The following is a 17,551-nucleotide window of genomic DNA, read 5'->3' on the forward strand; positions in this document are numbered from 1 at the left end:
AAATTTTTAGATCGAAAAAAAATATTCACCGGAAAAAATTTTGATAGTAAATAATTAAGATTAAGACACAATAATATTTACAAGTATCTGATTACAAAAATTTTTCAGACTCTTATTTAATTTTGTCAATTTTTCAGTCAAAAAAATTCGTTGACAGTTTTCCTTGATTCAATATGAGATATTTATTGGTTGCAAAATAAAATTTCCAGTTTTGAAAAATTTTGAGAAAAAAAAATCAAATGGAAGTAGGATAGTCGGTAAACATGTCTTAAGATTTATAAAATTCACTTGAAAAAATGCTGGAGTTTCATTTATCGTTAAAATAAAAAATGGCAGACAATTAAAATTTTTATATTTGTTCTGATATTTTAAATCTACTACTAATATAGAAATTATTTGTAGTTTTTAAATTTTTCCAAAATAATTTTAAAACTGGATTTTTCAAGAACAAAATTGAATTTATTATTTTCATTTTTTTGAATTTTTCTGACATCATGATCCCTTTTTTATAAATTTTATTTCGTGATTCAAGCGTTTTAATAGTCAAGGAAAAAGAATCAAAGCAAATTTCACTGTCAAAATAGTTTGAAGAATATTCTTTACTTTTTGCGGTTCTTCATATGACTGAAACAGAGAATCTTGTACCTGAAGGACCTGTTACTATACAAGGAACGCTTAAACACAAGGGCCGCGTTATTGGTATATGGACATCGTTGAACTATTGGTTAATTGGCAGTAAACTTTACGTTTCAAAGACAGATAAACTATCTGAATATTATAAAATCATAGAAATAACTCCAGACACTAATATTATATTAGTAGACAGGAAAAATAATACACATTTTATCATCGAAAACGAAGAACTTGGCAGATATCTTCTAAAATCGAATGCTGCGGAAGTCTATCCATGGGTATTCGCGTTACGCGCATGTTTGTATGCCGAACATGGCTATTCTATGGATCAATTTCGTATTATTTCTGTTTTAGGTCGAGGTTTTTACGGAAAAGTCATGCTCGTTGAAAAACTTGATACAGGAAAGTTATACGCACTAAAAACCGTACAGAAAAAGAAGCTTGTTGAGTGCGGACAAGTAGATACGATTATATCTGAACGAAACTTACTGTTTTCTATTCCTCCTCATCCATTCATCGTCTCTGCAGAGTTTGCATTCCAAACCAAATCTAAATTCTACATAGGTCTCATTTACATCATTTATCGAACTTACCAGTTGTTCCTATCGACGACACCCGTCTCTACACTGCAGAAATCATCTTGGCATTACAACATCTCCATGAAAATCACATAGTTTACAGAGATTTGAAACCAGAGAACGTTTTACTCGACAAGGACGGCCATGTTAAACTCACCGACTTCGAATTATGCAAAGAGATTAATGAAACAGACAAAGCAACTACATTTTGTGGAACAGCGGAATATTTAGCTCCAGAAGTTGTTCTTCGAATAGGATATGGCTTCAAAGTCGATTGGTGGGCACTCGGCGTATTACTCTACGAAATTCTTTTCAACGGAACTCCGTTTTACGATGAAAATCAATCTGTTTTATTTGATAACATCGTAAACGAAGAACCAGCGTTTCCAAAATACGGAAATAAGGTAGCCATTGAACTTATCAAGCGTCTGCTAGCAAAAGAGCCAGAAAATAGACCAGATTTCGAACAAATCAAACAACACGAGTTTTTCAAAGGCATCGACTGGGATCAAGTCTACAGAAAAGAGAATCCTCCGAAGAATTTCAAGAACGTTGATGAGTTTGACCCAGAAAATTTCTGTTCTGACTACACAAACGAGGCTCCTCTCGATTCCGAGGCAATGCCAGCTAGTTCTGCATACCAGGACATACAGGGCTTCTCATTCGCTGGAAGTGGTGTTTATTCTCACGACGGACAAGAATAATTTTATTTATTATTTGTAAATTATTTGTAAATATTGTGTTTTAGTGTTTATTTAATAATAATTATTACTATTTTATAATTATTATCTCAAATTTCGTTTAAAGAAATCTGATTTGATTTCATTTTTTGTGCTATGCTTGTACAATTTATAAATTTACTATTATATCCATACAAACATTATGTTTTCTTTCTATATCTATCAGTACTAATTTCTGATATATCTCTAATAACTCAACTTAGTGTTGTTTTGGATCCTCAGATTAAAGCTTTAATTTATACTTAATTCCAATTGAATGAAAATATATTTTGCTATTTGCATCAATTTGTGTGGGAACATATTGTAACGGATGATTTATAAATCAATGTTAGTTTTGAGGCTGGAAACACAGATGGCAATGTACAGCCAAATGACGACCAATATACTACATAATAAAGAACAGTTTATCTTTCAAGAAGTAACTCTCATTTAGATAGTTGTTCTTTGATTCATTCGGCACAAAATACTATTGATAATGAGTATGGATGAAAATAAAAGATAAGTTAGAATAACTTATTAAATCAATCAGTATAGGGTGTCCAAAGGTGCGTTTAGCACAGCGCTCTATATGAGACTATTAAAGGAGATATATGCTGATTATAAATATATAATAAAAAATATGAATATCTGTATATGATGAGTATGTTGTATTTTGGCGCCATGCCGGGATATAAAATGAATTTTGAGACAAGAGGCGGTTTCGCGGGAAATTTTGGCGGGATTTTTTTTCATTTTTTTAATGAATCATAAAGAAAACATCCTCGCTCTTGCAAAAAAATGCAAAGACTGTAAAAAAATCTACGAGACATTGGTAAAATGCTTCGGTATGGATGCTCCTAGCTATTCCACTGTAACGTATCATGTTAGGATGTATCACTTCATGAACAAAAAGGCGCCCATCATAAAAATTGACAAAAAATCGCCGGATCAAAGAAAAATCAAAGCAATTCTTCAAGCGCTAGATGAAGACCCAAGAGCATCACTCAGAAGGATAGAGGAGATGACAAAGATACCACGTACAACAGTCAGTTATTATCTGCACAATTATTTGAACTACAAACTAGCGTATACACGTTGGGTTCCGCACAACCTTAATTCAGTTCAAAAAAAATCTAGAGTCCAATCTTCGAAAGAGCTCCTCTCTATATTGGGTGCGTATCAATCCAAGAAGTTTCGCTTTTTAGTAACAGGGGACGAGTCTTGGTTTCAATATGCAACAGAAGCCAAAATCATGTGGATCCCGAAGGATGAAAATCCGCAAACATTCCCGAAGAAAAAAATTGACACACCAATGATGATGTTGTCGGTTTTTTGGGGCGTGAATGGCATCATCGCAATTGATATTCTTCAAAACCTAATACGATGAATGCTCAGTATCTAATTGACAATGTTCTTACTCAAATTATCAATTCTGATGAGTTTGAGAAATCCAAACAAAAAACAAAAGTTTGCAATTCATTTTGATAATTCAAGAGTTCAAAAAGTCATAAGGTAATGAATTACTTGGTGGAAAACAATGTCAAAGTTGTTCCAAACCCAATTTATTCACCTGATATTGCACCCTCTGACTTTTATTTATTCGGCACGCTAAAAAAGAGAGCTGAAGGACGCGAATTCGCGAGTCCAGATGATCTTGAAAATTTTGTAAGAGAGCAATTTGAGCAATTTTCTCATGATGATTTAAAGCGTGTCTTTCAAGCCTGGATCGATCGCTGCTAACGCGTGATTGAATCCAATGGTGATTATATTTAAATAAACTTTATATATATGTAACTTGTTTATTTCTATTCGCAGTATTCAGGTTTGTGCTAAACACACCTTTGGACACCCTATATTTAACGTCTTAAACGTTTTAACTCTGCATTTTGATATGATAGAATTTCGCCGCTATATGTTATGTTTATAGTTTTATCATTAATTTCACCTGGGCAATAATAGGTTGTATAGTGATATATATATGAATTTAGTTGTTCAAAAATTACAAAAGAAACAGGATTGTTATTTACAGTTTGAGTAATTTCGTTTTGATTAAAATAACAATAACTAACACTATAGTTTAGCACAAACCTGAATACTGCGAATAGAAATAAACAAGTTACATATATATAAAGTTTATTTAAATATAATCACCATTGGATTCAATCACGCGTTAGCAGCGATCGATCCAGGCTTGAAAGACACGCTTTAAATCATCATGAGAAAATTGCTCAAATTGCTCTCTTACAAAATTTTCAAGATCATCTGGACTCGCGAATTCGCGTCCTTCAGCTCTCTTTTTTAGCGTGCCGAATAAATAAAAGTCAGAGGGTGCAATATCAGGTGAATAAATTGGGTTTGGAACAACTTTGACATTGTTTTCCACCAAGTAATTCATTACCTTATGACTTTTGTGAACTCTTGAATTATCAAAATGAATTGCAAACTTTTGTTTTTGTTGTTTGGATTTCTCAAACTCATCAGAATTGATAATTTGAGTAAGAACATTGTCAATTAGATACTGAGCATTCATCGTATTAGGTTTTTGAAGAATATCAATTGCGATGATGCCATTCACGCCCAAAAAACCGACAACATCATCATTGGTGTGTCAATTTTTTTCTTCGGGAATGTTTGCGGATTTTCATCCTTCGGGATCCACATGATTTTGGCTTCTGTTGCATATTGAAACCAAGACTCGTCCCCTGTTACTAAAAAGCGAAACTTCTTGGATTGATACGCACCCAATATAGAGAGGAGCTCTTTCGAAGATTGGACTCTAGATTTTTTTTGAACTGAATTAAGGTTGTGCGGAACCCAACGTGTATACGCTAGTTTGTAGTTCAAATAATTGTGCAGATAATAACTGACTGTTGTACGTGGTATCTTTGTCATCTCCTCTATCCTTCTGAGTGATGCTCTTGGGTCTTCATCTAGCGCTTGAAGAATTGCTTTGATTTTCTTTGATCCGGCGATTTTTTGTCAATTTTTATGATGGGCGCCTTTTTGTTCATGAAGTGATACATCCTAACATGATACGTTACAGTGGAATAGCTAGGAGCATCCATACCGAAGCATTTTACCAATGTCTCGTAGATTTTTTTACAGTCTTTGCATTTTTTTGCAAGAGCGAGGATGTTTTCTTTATGATTCATTAAAAAAATGAAAAAAAATCCCGCCAAAATTTCCCGCGAAACCGCCTCTTGTCTCAAAATTCATTTTATATCCCGGCATGGCGCCAAAATACAACATACTCATCATATACAGATATTCATATTTTTTATTATATATTTATAATCAGCATATATCTCCTTTAATAGTCTCATATAGAGCGCTGTGCTAAACGCACCTTTGGACACCCTATATTTGGATATTGGTCAAATAAATAATTTCCTATATTTCCAATGAATGAACAATTTGAAAATGAACAAGAATTATCACAAACGATGATTCCTTTATCATCACCTGTAAATTTATTGTTTAAATAATTACAATTAATAATATTAATTGTAGAATCAAACATCCCGCCATTTTGAGAGGATGATGTATTTGATGCTGTTGTGAAATTAATAATTCCTTGTTCATGACTTGTTGGCTGTTGAATTATATATGCAGTATGACTATCTTCAGTACTGTGGCACTGCGCGCCATCTTACCGAAGATATGTCAATCTGACACTTTACAAAACCGTTAACGTATATTTTACAACACAACCATAACACCAACTTAACCTTAAATATTTACAAAGCCGCCAATCACTAACGACTTCACTAACGAATTCACTAACGAATTCACTACCATCCTCACTAAATAAAAAATAACCTTATTTTATTTATTTTCCAACTTTTTTATTTCATTACAAAGACATGTCCGACTATATTTACTATGACTCTTTCCCAGAACGTTTCCGTGAACTATTCAAAACTCAAGTAAAACTGAGAAACATGCATTTTAACAAAGACAGACCCATTGACGATGAAAGAAACCCTGAATATATTACAATCCCTTATGACGCAAAGTTCATTGCATACATTCCTTATGGTCGCAGAGGAACGAAAACTATTTCAACAAAGAACAAAAATTATTTCTGGAGCGATGAAGAAAATTGCCTTATCTACATAATTTTAAATAAAGCTACATATTGTACAAAAGAAGGTTGGACTGGATTTGAGCTCTACATATACGACGACGATGGAAACAGACGTTGTGTATACCCATACGATAATATGTACCATTGTTTTCATCAAGCATTAAACGAATACATAGTCAGTAAGGGTCTCATTCCTGTTGAGTAGATATGCTTTATTTTTGTTCTGTCATTTATATAAAAATAAACTTAAAAATTAATGATATCACCACCCTCACGCGTATGAAAACATAGCACAAAAATAAATTTAGGTGAAGTGGTGAGATCTCACCTCTTTTTTCACTCTGTTGAATTCATTGCTTTATAACTCTCTTCCTTTCTCCAACTCTTCTAACTTCTTCCTAAGTTTAGCAATGTTGTCCTCATGAAGTTTAATCTTTCTCAAAATTCCTTCTTTATCTAATGGTTGCTTTATCTTTCTAAACTGAACTCTACCATCCTTCATAGTATGAATGTAAAAACCTTCTGGAATAGTTCCTGATTTAATGTATTCTACCAAAAACTTTTGTTTCATTGCTTCAGTGACTTTATTTGTCATTTCAATCAAATAAAAATTTTAATATTAAATAAAAAGAACGTTATTTTTTCAGTAAGGAAACGCAGGAGTTTTACGATTTATTTGAGGAGTAGGTTCTGGTTTAAATGTTCGAGTCGGTTTAGGAGTTGACTTTTGAACAGGAGTTTGTACTTCCATAGGTTCAGGAGTCATTGAAGGCGTTGGTTTTGGCGAAGGTGTGGAGTTTGTTTAACTTCAGCTACTTCAGTATTATTTACAACATTTGCTTTATTTCTTTTCAACATCATAACTGCTCCTGCTGTAGCTAGCAAACCTAGTGGGAGACCATATTTATATAAGGACTTGACCAAATGCTATTTTTGACAGGAGCTGGTGGAACACCTAACCTTGGTGAGACTGCTCTTTGCCATTGTGCAGCTCGTAAGAAATATTCAATAGGTGCTCCATAATCGTTTGGTAAAGTTTGTTTCATAGATGGTGAAGGTTCACGAGAGCTTGATGAAGAACTCATTTATAAGCTTTAAAAATAAACGTTCATCCTTTATTCCTCACTGTCGTCCGTAGCTAAGTTATAGTCATCTAATCTTATTATGGGATGCCATTAGCACGCACCTGAATGGCAAAGCAACAATCCCTCATAAATCCAATAAGTGGCTTTGGTACATTTTCAGTTGCTAGTTCAATAGGTCCTTTAACAGACAATTTGTATGTTATTGGAGCAGTAGATGTTTGACCTTGCTGGAAGCAAAAGTCCACTTCTGTTGGAAAACCACATAAGAAATGTGTGTTGTCATAGCTATCCCATTTATGTTCCACACTACCATCATCCACCAATGACCTCATAACATCTTCATTAAATCCAATCATATCATTGTTTGTATTGCAAGCGTTCGCAACCATTTCATAAAATACAGGTCCATATGATTTTTCAGGTTCTGCAGGCATATTTCCATAAGCTCCCATGGAAAGCTGAAGATATTTAAACTTAGGGTTCTCAAAATTAACATAATAGTTGTCTTTCTTTCTAAATAGTGCCCAAATACTTTTAACATTAATAGGCGTATAAGCTGCTGTAAATGTTGCACTTGAACTATCTGTATTCTTTGAGAATGAACCGTCCATAGGAATCCAATCCATAACTTTAACAGGAAAACATAAAGCCTCGTTTGTATAATGTTCTACAAGTTCTGTATAAATGTTAGGGTCTAAAGAGAATGACTTTGGATGAATGAAACATTCATTAAAATCCATCTTTGTTCGAAATAGTTGCTGGGTTACAGTTGTAATAGTAACTGTTCCACTAGCTTCTACTGCCTTCGTTATCATAGTGAATGGTTCATTCCATGGAACAAATTTATTTGTCGGTGGATTTGAATCTGAAGCAAATGCAACTTTAAGAGTTGGATTGAAAGCAATGATATCATTTACAGATATAGATGTGCATTGTAAGGCGTCGCTACTGAACTTTACTTTAAGCTGAATGTTTCCTGCAAAAGCTGGAATAAATCGAATAGCTTCTAATGGAAAATTTCTAACAGGAATTCTTAAACGAAGCTTAAAATCAAATGATTTTCCTGCTGTAATTGGACCACTAACAATTTGTCCTGTTCTGCATGTTCCCGAATGACTCCATACATCTTCATGTCGAGTCTTTGAGAAAACATCTACTTTCTTTATTTGTTCGGTAGTTTGTGAGTTTGAAGTTATATATGCTTCTTCTCTTGCGTTGTCTTGAGAATATACGATACGACCATTTGCAAGGATTTGATATCCAGCAACTGCATAGAAAGCGTCATCGAAACCAATCCAAAATCCTGGTGGGTTTGTTTTATTGGAACCTGAACCAATTTCTTTATCTACAATAAATTGACCTTCCATTTTATACGTAATGAATGTATTGTAAAGGTCCAACATATTTTCACCAGGAGGTGAGAGATTGAATGTTACCCATGTGTTATCTTTAGCAGTTCCAGGTTGTGATGGAATCTTTGCGTCAGAATATTTTCTATTAGTGTCACCAATTTGAACTGCATTGTCTATGATATCGAAATATGAGCGAATCTGATGAATATGCTCTGCTGGAGTAAATTCGTTTAGCTGTTCGTTCTGCATGTATTTACTTCAGATAAAAATATCTATTTACTTCATTATTCTCACTCTTCTTCTTGGCATTCGTGGTGGAAGTTGTTTCTTGACATTTTCAATGAACTGTACATTCTCTTTTGTCTCAACTTCTTTCACTGGCGGGTCAGGGTTCTTTGACTCGGTTTGTTTTTCAATGAAATTCACGAACTTTGCAATAAGCTCTTGGTTCGTTATTGAAAGTACATCTGGCTTCTTTTCTTCTGGTTCTTTTGGTGGCTCAGTTTGAACAGAAGGTTTTATATGGGCTTCGTGGACTTCACCCTTGCCATGCACCTTAATGTTGTCGCTTTCTGCATTCGCTAATGGAACCTTTCTTTTTCTTACATATATTTTACCATCTTTACTCTGACTTACGTAATAGAAAGGATGTTGTATTCCTCTGCGTCATTTAATATAATAGACTCTCGTTCTGATTTTGACAAGCTCATTTTACATCGGTTAAAGTTTTAATTTTGTTTTTTATCTGCAGTCAAATGACTCAGACAAGCCCTACGGACAAGACCCAAGGGGTCATAGATGTTGAAGCATTGAAGAAAGAAATTCGCGAGCAAATTTTATCCGAACTGAAGGAACAAAAACAAGAACAAAAGCCAGAGAGACCAAAGAGAAAACTTAGTGAAAAACAACTTGCTGCATTAGCTGCTGGAAGACAAAAGAACCCAAGACTACTGGCGAAAAAAGCTAGAGAAGAAGCTGAAGCAAAAGCTAAAGAAGCTGAAGTGAAGAAAGAGTAAATGGTTTATTTTTATCCGAATTAAATGTATAGACAAATACCTTTAACTGTTGCGTTCAGTAGTGAAAACCCTGACGTCAAAATAAAGGGGAACAGAGTAACGTTTAAGTTTCCAACAGACTGGATTGTGAACATAAATGAAGAGAAGTACATTGGCATAACATCTATGTATATAACACGTGCTTTCAGAAAGGTTGACTTTATACTTCAAGTCGAGATAGACAATGACGAACAGTCTTTAAGCGCCCAAAACATTCACATATACAAATACTTTAAAGACGATACAACATTGTTGCAATGTATGATTTCATTTAATGAGATGTTCGAGAAAAAGTTCAACATTGAAGTACAAACTTTACAGCCTTTACGTGAGTTTCTTGCACAACTGAAGGAAGAAGGTAGTCGGCCACAACTTATAGACTTTCATTATGAATTTAATGAAAATGAAGATGGAACTCATGACTGTCTGTTTGTTATATATTCACCATTCAATGAAGTAGCTAAAGAGAAAGAAAATCCATTACGTATAAGGTTTCAAATCTCTGAACCCAATGAAGATTTCAAGAATGTTTTCAATTATGATGCAATGCTTCCGAGGAAAAATGAATTTTCAAAGATTGTAACACCTGGCATTTGGGATAGAAAGCAAGCTATATTATATTCAAACTTAAGTAAGGGAGTTGAAAATGAGTTCATTGGTCATACAAGAACTTCACCACTTCCTAACCCTAAATACTATAAATTAACTGGCTTCAATCGTGAGTTTTGGATAGACATGTTCTCCACTCATGACCATAACTGCCCAGTGTTCTTACCTCCAGACCATAAGGACTGTCTCTACATTGAAGCACAACTCTTAAACTCTACCATCGCAGTATTGTAAAATCTACGCTAGCTTTATTTTTATCACGAATGACCTCATTGCTGACAAAAATAAATGACCTCATTCATGACCTCATTGCTGACCTCATTCATGACCTCATTGCTGACAAAAATAAATGACCTCAGAACTTCAACTTACGAATAAAGCTTGTTTTAGTCGTTATTGAGAAGTTAAACTTCTCTTCAAAGCAAGGTTGACATGACTTACATAAGTCAAATCCAATCTCTTGACCGTCATAAAGTGCTTTATAAAGTTTCATGACACTGAACTCAGAGTCTTTGTCAAATTTTCCTTGCGGAACCATTAAACCTTTATCTTCATTGTAATAGCATTGTATAGCTTCAGGAAACATTTCATTAGCGGTTAAAGCAATAACATCTTGCTTCACGCCTTTCATTCTGCAGTGAAATGCAACTTCATTTAAATCGTTAGTGAGTAAGTCTATGTAGGTCTTCTTTCCACAAAATATTGACTTGTATGCTAAACTTTGTTTTCCAGGTGTTATTTCTGCGAAGTCGCTATGAAACTGACCAAGGTTTTTACCAATGAGAACTCTTCCATAACGTTTCTCAAACTCTTCAGCTAAACGAGGGATATCTTCATTGTAGAGATGCATACTGTCGGTATCGCTATAAAAGATGTCCATTCCTAAGTCTTCAGCAGTACAGAATACTTCACACATTATTCTCTTCGACATAGATAGAATATTAACACCAAGTGGACAGAAGTTAAAGTGTCTGCAAATGCTTTTCGTTAGCTTGAAAATAGTTTTATCTGAACCATCCAAACCTTCGAACTTCACTATATGGTTGTAGTTTCTGATGCATATCTTATAGCATCTTTGTCATTTACTATGGTTATTTTTGACTCAATAGGAGATAGAATAGTTTTGCCATAAATACTGTTCAGAATGAGCTTTATATTTTCTTGCAAAGGATTTCCTTCTTTCTTATACTTTAACCTTAACTCAAACAACTTCTTTACTTCATCTCTTATTCTAATATCTCTGTTTCCATCGTAATAGTATCCTTGCAACACTTCACATTTGACACCTTGATATTTTATGAGGTCTTGTAATGTTATATGGTCAACATACATTAAACAGCAAGTGTTTGAACTTCTGGGAACGTTAAGTTCTGGATTTAGTTCAGGGTCACAAACTATTAAAGGAAAGTGTCTGTGTATACCAATCTCTGTTATCTTAATGAGAACAAAGAAGCCAGACATAAACTTTTCACCAATGGGTTCCTTTTGGTCGTCATCGAATAAATGTCTCATGAGATACTCTGTGCTTAGCATCTCATCCTTCATAACCTTTGGAATTCCTTCCAAAGTATAAAGTCTTGCTATAGCTGATGGATATAATGAAACAGCGTCGAAATCAGCAATGAGTTTCTTTTCGCTCTTTTGTTTAATGTTATCTGACAGCATACATCTTCCACCTTGAATGCAGCGTGAAATAAATTCTCTTGGTTTATTTGAGAGGTCATATAAATTTCCATTCGGGAAGTACACTCTGTTCTCAAACAATTTGTTAGCAATTGAACAAATACTAACGTAGTCATAAACGTTTAAACCAAACTCTTTCAATAAGTCATTTCTGAACTTTACAAAACCTTCTCCTTAAAATTCTTACGTCCTGTTTGCAATAGAATGTGCTATATTTTTCTAAATCGAAGTGGTTTTCATCTATTCTGCAACCTTTGATGGAATCTATGTTTTTCATGAACGTTTCAATATCTTTTACAAACTTACACGCTTCAGAAATGACACCAGTTCTGTTGTCATTTGCTAACAAAGTACTGCTGTAGTAGTTGTATGGAAATACTTCTTTCGGTCCTGTTTGTAAGTTAAACATAGCAGGAAATAGTTTAAGCTTCTTATTTATAACACTGTAAGAGTCTTTTATAATAATTGCCCGTCCTTTATATAAGCCAGTTATTTGCATTGTTCGTGAACCTTTAATGATGGGAGTTCCTTTCACTTCTGTCATGTCTTAAGATGAAGTTTATATCATAACTGAGGTTATGGAAATATATTAAACTCTTGTCAGGAAGTCGCTCCAAAAATTCTGTTGCGCAGTTTTGACCCCATATGCTTTCACTCACTGAACCATCTTCACTGTCAAAACAGATGTTAAAAGCTTTATGAAAGCCATCGGTACTGCACTCAAAGTCAGCAAAGAAAACGTGCTCAGGAATGAACTTGCACTTATTTTTATTTACTTCTTTTGACTCTGCTTTCTTCTTCAGTTGTACACAATACTTTGGAGCATATGTCAAATCTTTAAATGGTGCAAGGTTCTGTTTATATAAGTCAGTCGTATATGTGAAAAGTTCTCCATAAGAAATAGGTTCGAAATATTTGCACTCCCACAATGTTTTCATAACATCCCATAACGGTGTTGTTCTATCATAACGAACTACATATTTGTTCTCTCTCTTTGTATAAATCTTCATCTGTTTCTCAATGTTCATTCCACCACAAGCTTTGAGAATTTCTTTATAGTTTCGAATGAAGTATGTTGTCATTGGTAATCTTTCATTTAGCATGTAGTGGTGTTCAACAAGAAGTAAGTCAATAGTTCGAGCAGTTTCACATTCTTTTGGTATGTAGTGAATTATTCTGTTATCTTTGGAGTTGTCGAAATAACCAATGGTAACATTAAATGCTATACCAGTTGCGTCAGAAATTTCTTGTACTTTACTTTGAGGAAAGTCTCTAACACGAATGACTTCTCTCATGTGGTCAATAGTTTCTTCATTTACTCCAGCCTGAATGCAAGCATAAACGAAACAATTGTCTTCTGTCATAAGTGTTGCAGTTCTTTTGTTCAGTTCATTGAAGATTTGGTAGCGTTCAAGATTTATAGGTAATGTGCAAAGATACTTCCAGAACTGACCGCTTCTCTTCTTATAAAACTTCTTTTCACCAAGGATTTCATTCCAGAAGTCATCTATATCTTGTTTATCTCCTGTTTGTTTAAGTCTGTTCAATAATCTTTTCTGTCTTTCTGTCAGTGTGCTTTCATCTCTATATGGTCGCTTCTGTGGCTTTCCTTTCTTTACATCTGACATCGTTAAGCCTTCATATTCTGTTAAATCATACATCTTTATTTCAGTAAGATTCTTTATGTTTGTCAAGAAGAAGTCATAGTGCATTTCAACAATACCTGCAGCATTTGCTTCTATCTCTGATATAAAGTTCTCCTTCAAGAGCTGATGTAGTAATGTTCCAATATTATTGAGGTTTAACGTAGAACATTCATACTTTCCACCAAGTTTATAACATACCATCCATCTCTGTTGGGAGTTTATTTTAATCTTCTCTAAGAGTCTCATGAAAACCTTACCGAAATGTTTGTGTAAGTAGTCTCTGTTTGGTTCATCTAAAGCTTCGATGTTAAAGTCAATGAGTCTATTGCCTGACTTCACATTTCTCTTCCTATTCTCTTCATCTTTCTTTAACCATCTCTCACCTTCTTTTGGTTTGTCGTCAATGGAACGAATGACATCGTTAGCTTTGCGAACTTGTTCTATAGCACTTTTAAACATCTCTCTTCTCTGTTGTTTCAGTGTGTCATCTCTCTTTCGTGTTTCACCAACGTTTGAGTTCGTAAGTTCAAACATCTCTTGACGAACATCATGAGAAAGAGCTTTACGAGTATGACCAACGTTCGCATTTGTTATGTCAAACATCTCACGCCTTACTTCATGAGGTATTGAACGTCTATGATATAAGTCAATAGCAACGTCATTTAAAGGAAATGCTCTTGCATTTATGAACTCATGAATTCTATCATAAGTTATTTCACCATTGTAGTCATTGAGAATGTCAGCGAGTGCTTTTTTGTTTGTGTCGCGTAATGTTTTGCAACATCTATGTTAGCTTCTGTAAGAAGTTGTTTTATTTCCGAGTGTTCTAATTAGACAACTTCCGATACATCTTTAGTAGGAAATAAAAAAATTTTTTTGAAAAAATTAGATTAGATTTTTTTAAGTTATTTTTCAAAATAATTTAATATTTTTATTTTAATGAAACACATGCAAGATTGCAAGTTCTTTCATACAATGCTCTCGCTACTGCCATCAAGAATGAGTTCAATGTGCTTCAAACGTCAATGTTATCTTTAACAAGAAGTTTGTGAAAGAATCTAAGTTCGGTCAGTATGTCAGACCATTAGCTATTGTCATTGACCGCAAACGTTATACTTCAAGAGTTAGCAGTAGTTTTGAAACAAAAGGGTTTCTTCGTGAATGTCAAGATACTCATTATACTGTTATAAAGAACTCTAACATTGACTTCTTCAGTATTGCTATGAATCTTTCCGAACAGAAAGATATAAGAAGGGTGAAACAAATGTGAAATATTATCTTCATCTCTGAAGACAATAACGAACAAAGATGTTATACAGAAATTCTTACCAAAGGTTGAAGAAGCTTCTATTGACATTGACGAAGAAAGTGAAATGGTTGAAGAAATTGACCCTGACGTCATTTAAGCAAAAATATATTTTTGAATAACTGAAAGTGTCACCACGTCACCATGTGCTACCAGGTTAATTTAACTTCTTTTAAAAATGATGACAACATGACATTTTGACAACAGTCCAGGAAATAAATTTTATCGTTAATGTTTACGTTAATGTTTTTCATTAAATTTTGACAAAGTGCAAATCTTCACTTCGTCAAAAGTTAATGTTTTTCATTGAAATCGGTAAGTTTTCATTAAATTTTGACAAAGTGCAAATCTTCACTTCGTCAAAAAGTTAATGTTTTTCATTGAAATCGGTAAGTTTTCATTTTCCTCTTTGAAGTTATCGAAATATTCTGTTATTTTTTCCTTCAGTAATGTTAAAGTCTTCTTTGAATGTAAGTATTGTGCACCTTTGATGTCATAGTGTGTTTGAGGAAGAGTATTTTGACAATTTCCTTTATTTGCTCATTCGGTGTCATTGAAATCGCGTAAGTTTTCACGATAGAACCAGTTTCTATCAGATTTGTAAAATCTTAGCAAGGTCATAAAAGCTCTTGTTGTTTCTTCTGACTAAATGCAACATAACCATATCTTTATCTTCTTCTTTCTCCAACTCTTCAGTATATATCATATACTTATAACTCTTTTCCTTTCCTTTTGGTACTGAACGTGGTATTCTTTTCTGTATGCTTTTGTCTTTGGATTCAATGACTTCATCTTTTGCTTGAAGTTTCTTTTCCATCTCTTCCACGTTCTGCTTAATATAGTTCATCTAAATCAAAATATAACAAGCATAACGAGGTGAAGCCCACATTGCTACAGCATTTACTAAAAGTCTTGAACATAATAACCTTTCAAACAAGGAGCCAAATTCTTGCGATTTTCGAATGGAATCTCTTCCTCGGTTTTCCGAGGGAAGCAATCATATGAGGAAATTCTTCTAAAAGTTCTTTTGTCTGTTGGTTTTCAAACCAATGATATGCTTGCTTTGTAGAACGAAGAGCATTCATTATACTTTGCATTTGGTACATGTCATCTTTGACCGAACGAATGAGGCGAAGTTGTTTGTTATATTGTATGTATTCATATTCTTCATTTATGGCTTCATGAACGATAGCAGTTGTTGTGTTCTCTGATGTTGACATTACTGTCTTTACATACAAAATAAAAAATAAATAAAATAAAACTAACTTTATTTTCTGACTTTCACAAAAGACCAAAAAATAAACGCTTTACATGTATTTTTCAGCAACTTCGTCAAATAATTTTATAGCTTTATCTATCTCATCTACTTCAAACGTTTCTTACCTTTCATGGGAGCACCATACATTTTCTCAAAAACTTCAAGCAGTTCTGTTTCAGCAGCTCTCATATCATTAACGAACACAACCTTGACTCTATTGACTGTACTGTCATATCTTTGAGTTATATTATATGTTCTTCCTATTTATATCTCTTTGTATTGAAGTCCTTCGGTTTCTGAACGATGTAAAGTAAGCCTTCACTGCAACGTTCCGTATCGAATGAACCATAAGTTATGAAGTTATATCCAACAACTGGGTCAATCCATAACAAAACTATTGGTATAAGACTTTTGTCAATGAGATATGCTGTAGTTCCATAGAATCTTACCGATATCATAAGCTCAGGATTTCTTGTCAAAATTTTCTGAGTTGAAGCATTTCTAACCCAGTCGTTTGTTTTCTTTCCAGATGGAGATATAATGTCTGACAAAGAATATTTGTTGTATTTCTTTGAGTATCTTACGTTTAAATCACCTATTCTAACCACTTTGGTGTCATTGTCTATCTTTCTAACTGTTTCAAACTCAATGTTTGACATTACTGTTCTTACATACAAAATAAAAAAATAAATAAAAATAAAACTAACTTTATTTTTCTAACTAATGAAATTCATGATTTTTGTTGCTGAATTCAATAAAAATATATTTTAGGTGAAGAGGTGAGATTTCACCTGTTTTCTCACCTAATTTTTCACCCCAGTTATTTTATAAGCGTTTTACATGGTAAACGTTATTTTTTAAATTTTGTGAAAACTCAACGGTTTGACACATGCCCTAAAAATTATTTTACTCAGAATTTTGTTGCTGAATTCAATAAAAATATATTTTAGGTGAAGAGGTGAGATTTCACCTGTTTTCTCACCTAATTTTTCACCCCAGTTATTTTATAAGCGTTTTACATGAATTGTACGATGTATATTTGAAATTCTAAACAATTTCGTAGCTTCTATTTCTTCTGTCAGTATGTCAAAAGTTTTAACAATGCCGAAAGTTTCTTTATACTTCTTCTTGACGTCAGATAGAAGGAAATCGTCAGCTGTTGGATAGTTTTTGTTCAGAAATGCTAACATGTCCATTTTATCTTCTGCTGGTTTCTCTACTTCTTTCTTTAAGTCAGCATAGTCGTTTCTCATACGTTCTATCTCTTTTAGTGAGTAGTTATATTTCCTCATTGCTGCTTTACATTTTGAACATTGCGGATTCATTTTTGCGTTATACATTGAAATTTGACCTGCTAGAACAACTAAGGCGTCAATGGTTTTCTTTAACTCAAAAGTTGTTGGTTTTATTTGTCCATTCCATATTTTACATCTTTTATCTTTATCTCTTATCTGCCACACACATTCAGCAACTAATGAAACAAAGTTATCGTAAGTCTTAAACTCCTCAGATTTATATATGTCAGAAATGTTTTTATAAA

At 33.6% G+C, this 17,551-nt stretch overlaps 5 protein-coding genes and 6 pseudogenes across 11 annotated transcripts, besides 5 other annotated features; 4 read left to right on the forward strand and 7 right to left on the reverse strand.

Moving 5' to 3' along the window:
• Positions 1-128: 128 nt before the first annotated feature.
• On the forward strand, positions 129-1,959 carry TVAGG3_0747460 (protein serine/threonine kinase protein; the record flags this gene model as incomplete). Its single annotated transcript, XM_001306451.2, has 1 exon — positions 621-1,307. The coding sequence occupies one exon, from the start codon at positions 621-623 to the stop codon at positions 1,305-1,307; it is 687 nt and encodes a 228-aa protein (XP_001306452.1).
• Positions 1,960-2,482: 523 nt separating this feature from the next.
• Positions 2,483-2,510: a terminal%2Cinverted (terminal inverted repeat of Mariner transposon ID:TVAGG3_0747470).
• Positions 2,483-3,783: a mobile genetic element.
• Positions 2,579-3,703, forward strand: TVAGG3_0747480 (annotated as a pseudogene). Its single transcript has one exon. A coding segment is annotated over exon 1 (1,125 nt).
• Positions 3,756-3,783: a terminal%2Cinverted (terminal inverted repeat of Mariner transposon ID:TVAGG3_0747470).
• Positions 3,784-4,005: 222 nt separating this feature from the next.
• Positions 4,006-5,290: a mobile genetic element.
• TVAGG3_0747500 lies at positions 4,068-5,194 on the reverse strand (annotated as a pseudogene). The gene has a single exon. A coding segment is annotated over exon 1 (1,127 nt).
• A 250-nt stretch (positions 5,291-5,540) lies between the features above and the next one.
• Positions 5,541-17,551: part of a mobile genetic element that runs on past the window's edge.
• TVAGG3_0747530 (uncharacterized protein) lies at positions 7,180-8,703 on the reverse strand (the record flags this gene model as incomplete). Its single annotated transcript, XM_051245071.1, has 1 exon — positions 7,180-8,703. One exon carries the CDS (start codon positions 8,701-8,703, stop codon positions 7,180-7,182), a length of 1,524 nt encoding a protein of 507 aa, XP_051091658.1.
• On the reverse strand, positions 8,731-9,164 carry TVAGG3_0747540 (annotated as a pseudogene). Its single transcript has one exon. A coding segment is annotated over exon 1 (434 nt).
• Positions 9,210-9,470, forward strand: TVAGG3_0747550 (uncharacterized protein; the record flags this gene model as incomplete). Its single annotated transcript, XM_001306456.1, has 1 exon — positions 9,210-9,470. The coding sequence occupies one exon, from the start codon at positions 9,210-9,212 to the stop codon at positions 9,468-9,470; it is 261 nt and encodes an 86-aa protein (XP_001306457.1).
• On the forward strand, positions 9,495-10,352 carry TVAGG3_0747560 (uncharacterized protein; the record flags this gene model as incomplete). Its single annotated transcript, XM_001306457.2, has 1 exon — positions 9,495-10,352. The coding sequence occupies one exon, from the start codon at positions 9,495-9,497 to the stop codon at positions 10,350-10,352; it is 858 nt and encodes a 285-aa protein (XP_001306458.2).
• On the reverse strand, positions 10,474-11,783 carry TVAGG3_0747570 (annotated as a pseudogene). Its single transcript has one exon. A coding segment is annotated over exon 1 (1,310 nt).
• TVAGG3_0747580 lies at positions 12,066-13,906 on the reverse strand (annotated as a pseudogene). The gene has a single exon. A coding segment is annotated over exon 1 (1,841 nt).
• TVAGG3_0747590 lies at positions 15,151-15,838 on the reverse strand (annotated as a pseudogene). Its single transcript has one exon. A coding segment is annotated over exon 1 (688 nt).
• Positions 17,016-17,336, reverse strand: TVAGG3_0747600 (organellar and viral DNA polymerase type B; the record flags this gene model as incomplete). The annotated part of the gene is made up of 1 exon (XM_051245072.1): positions 17,016-17,336. One exon carries the CDS (start codon positions 17,334-17,336, stop codon positions 17,016-17,018), a length of 321 nt encoding a protein of 106 aa, XP_051091659.1.

This window comes from Trichomonas vaginalis, chromosome III, assembly GCF_026262505.1.
Source record: "Trichomonas vaginalis G3 chromosome III, whole genome shotgun sequence".
NCBI classification, from domain to species: domain Eukaryota; phylum Parabasalia; order Trichomonadida; family Trichomonadidae; genus Trichomonas; species Trichomonas vaginalis.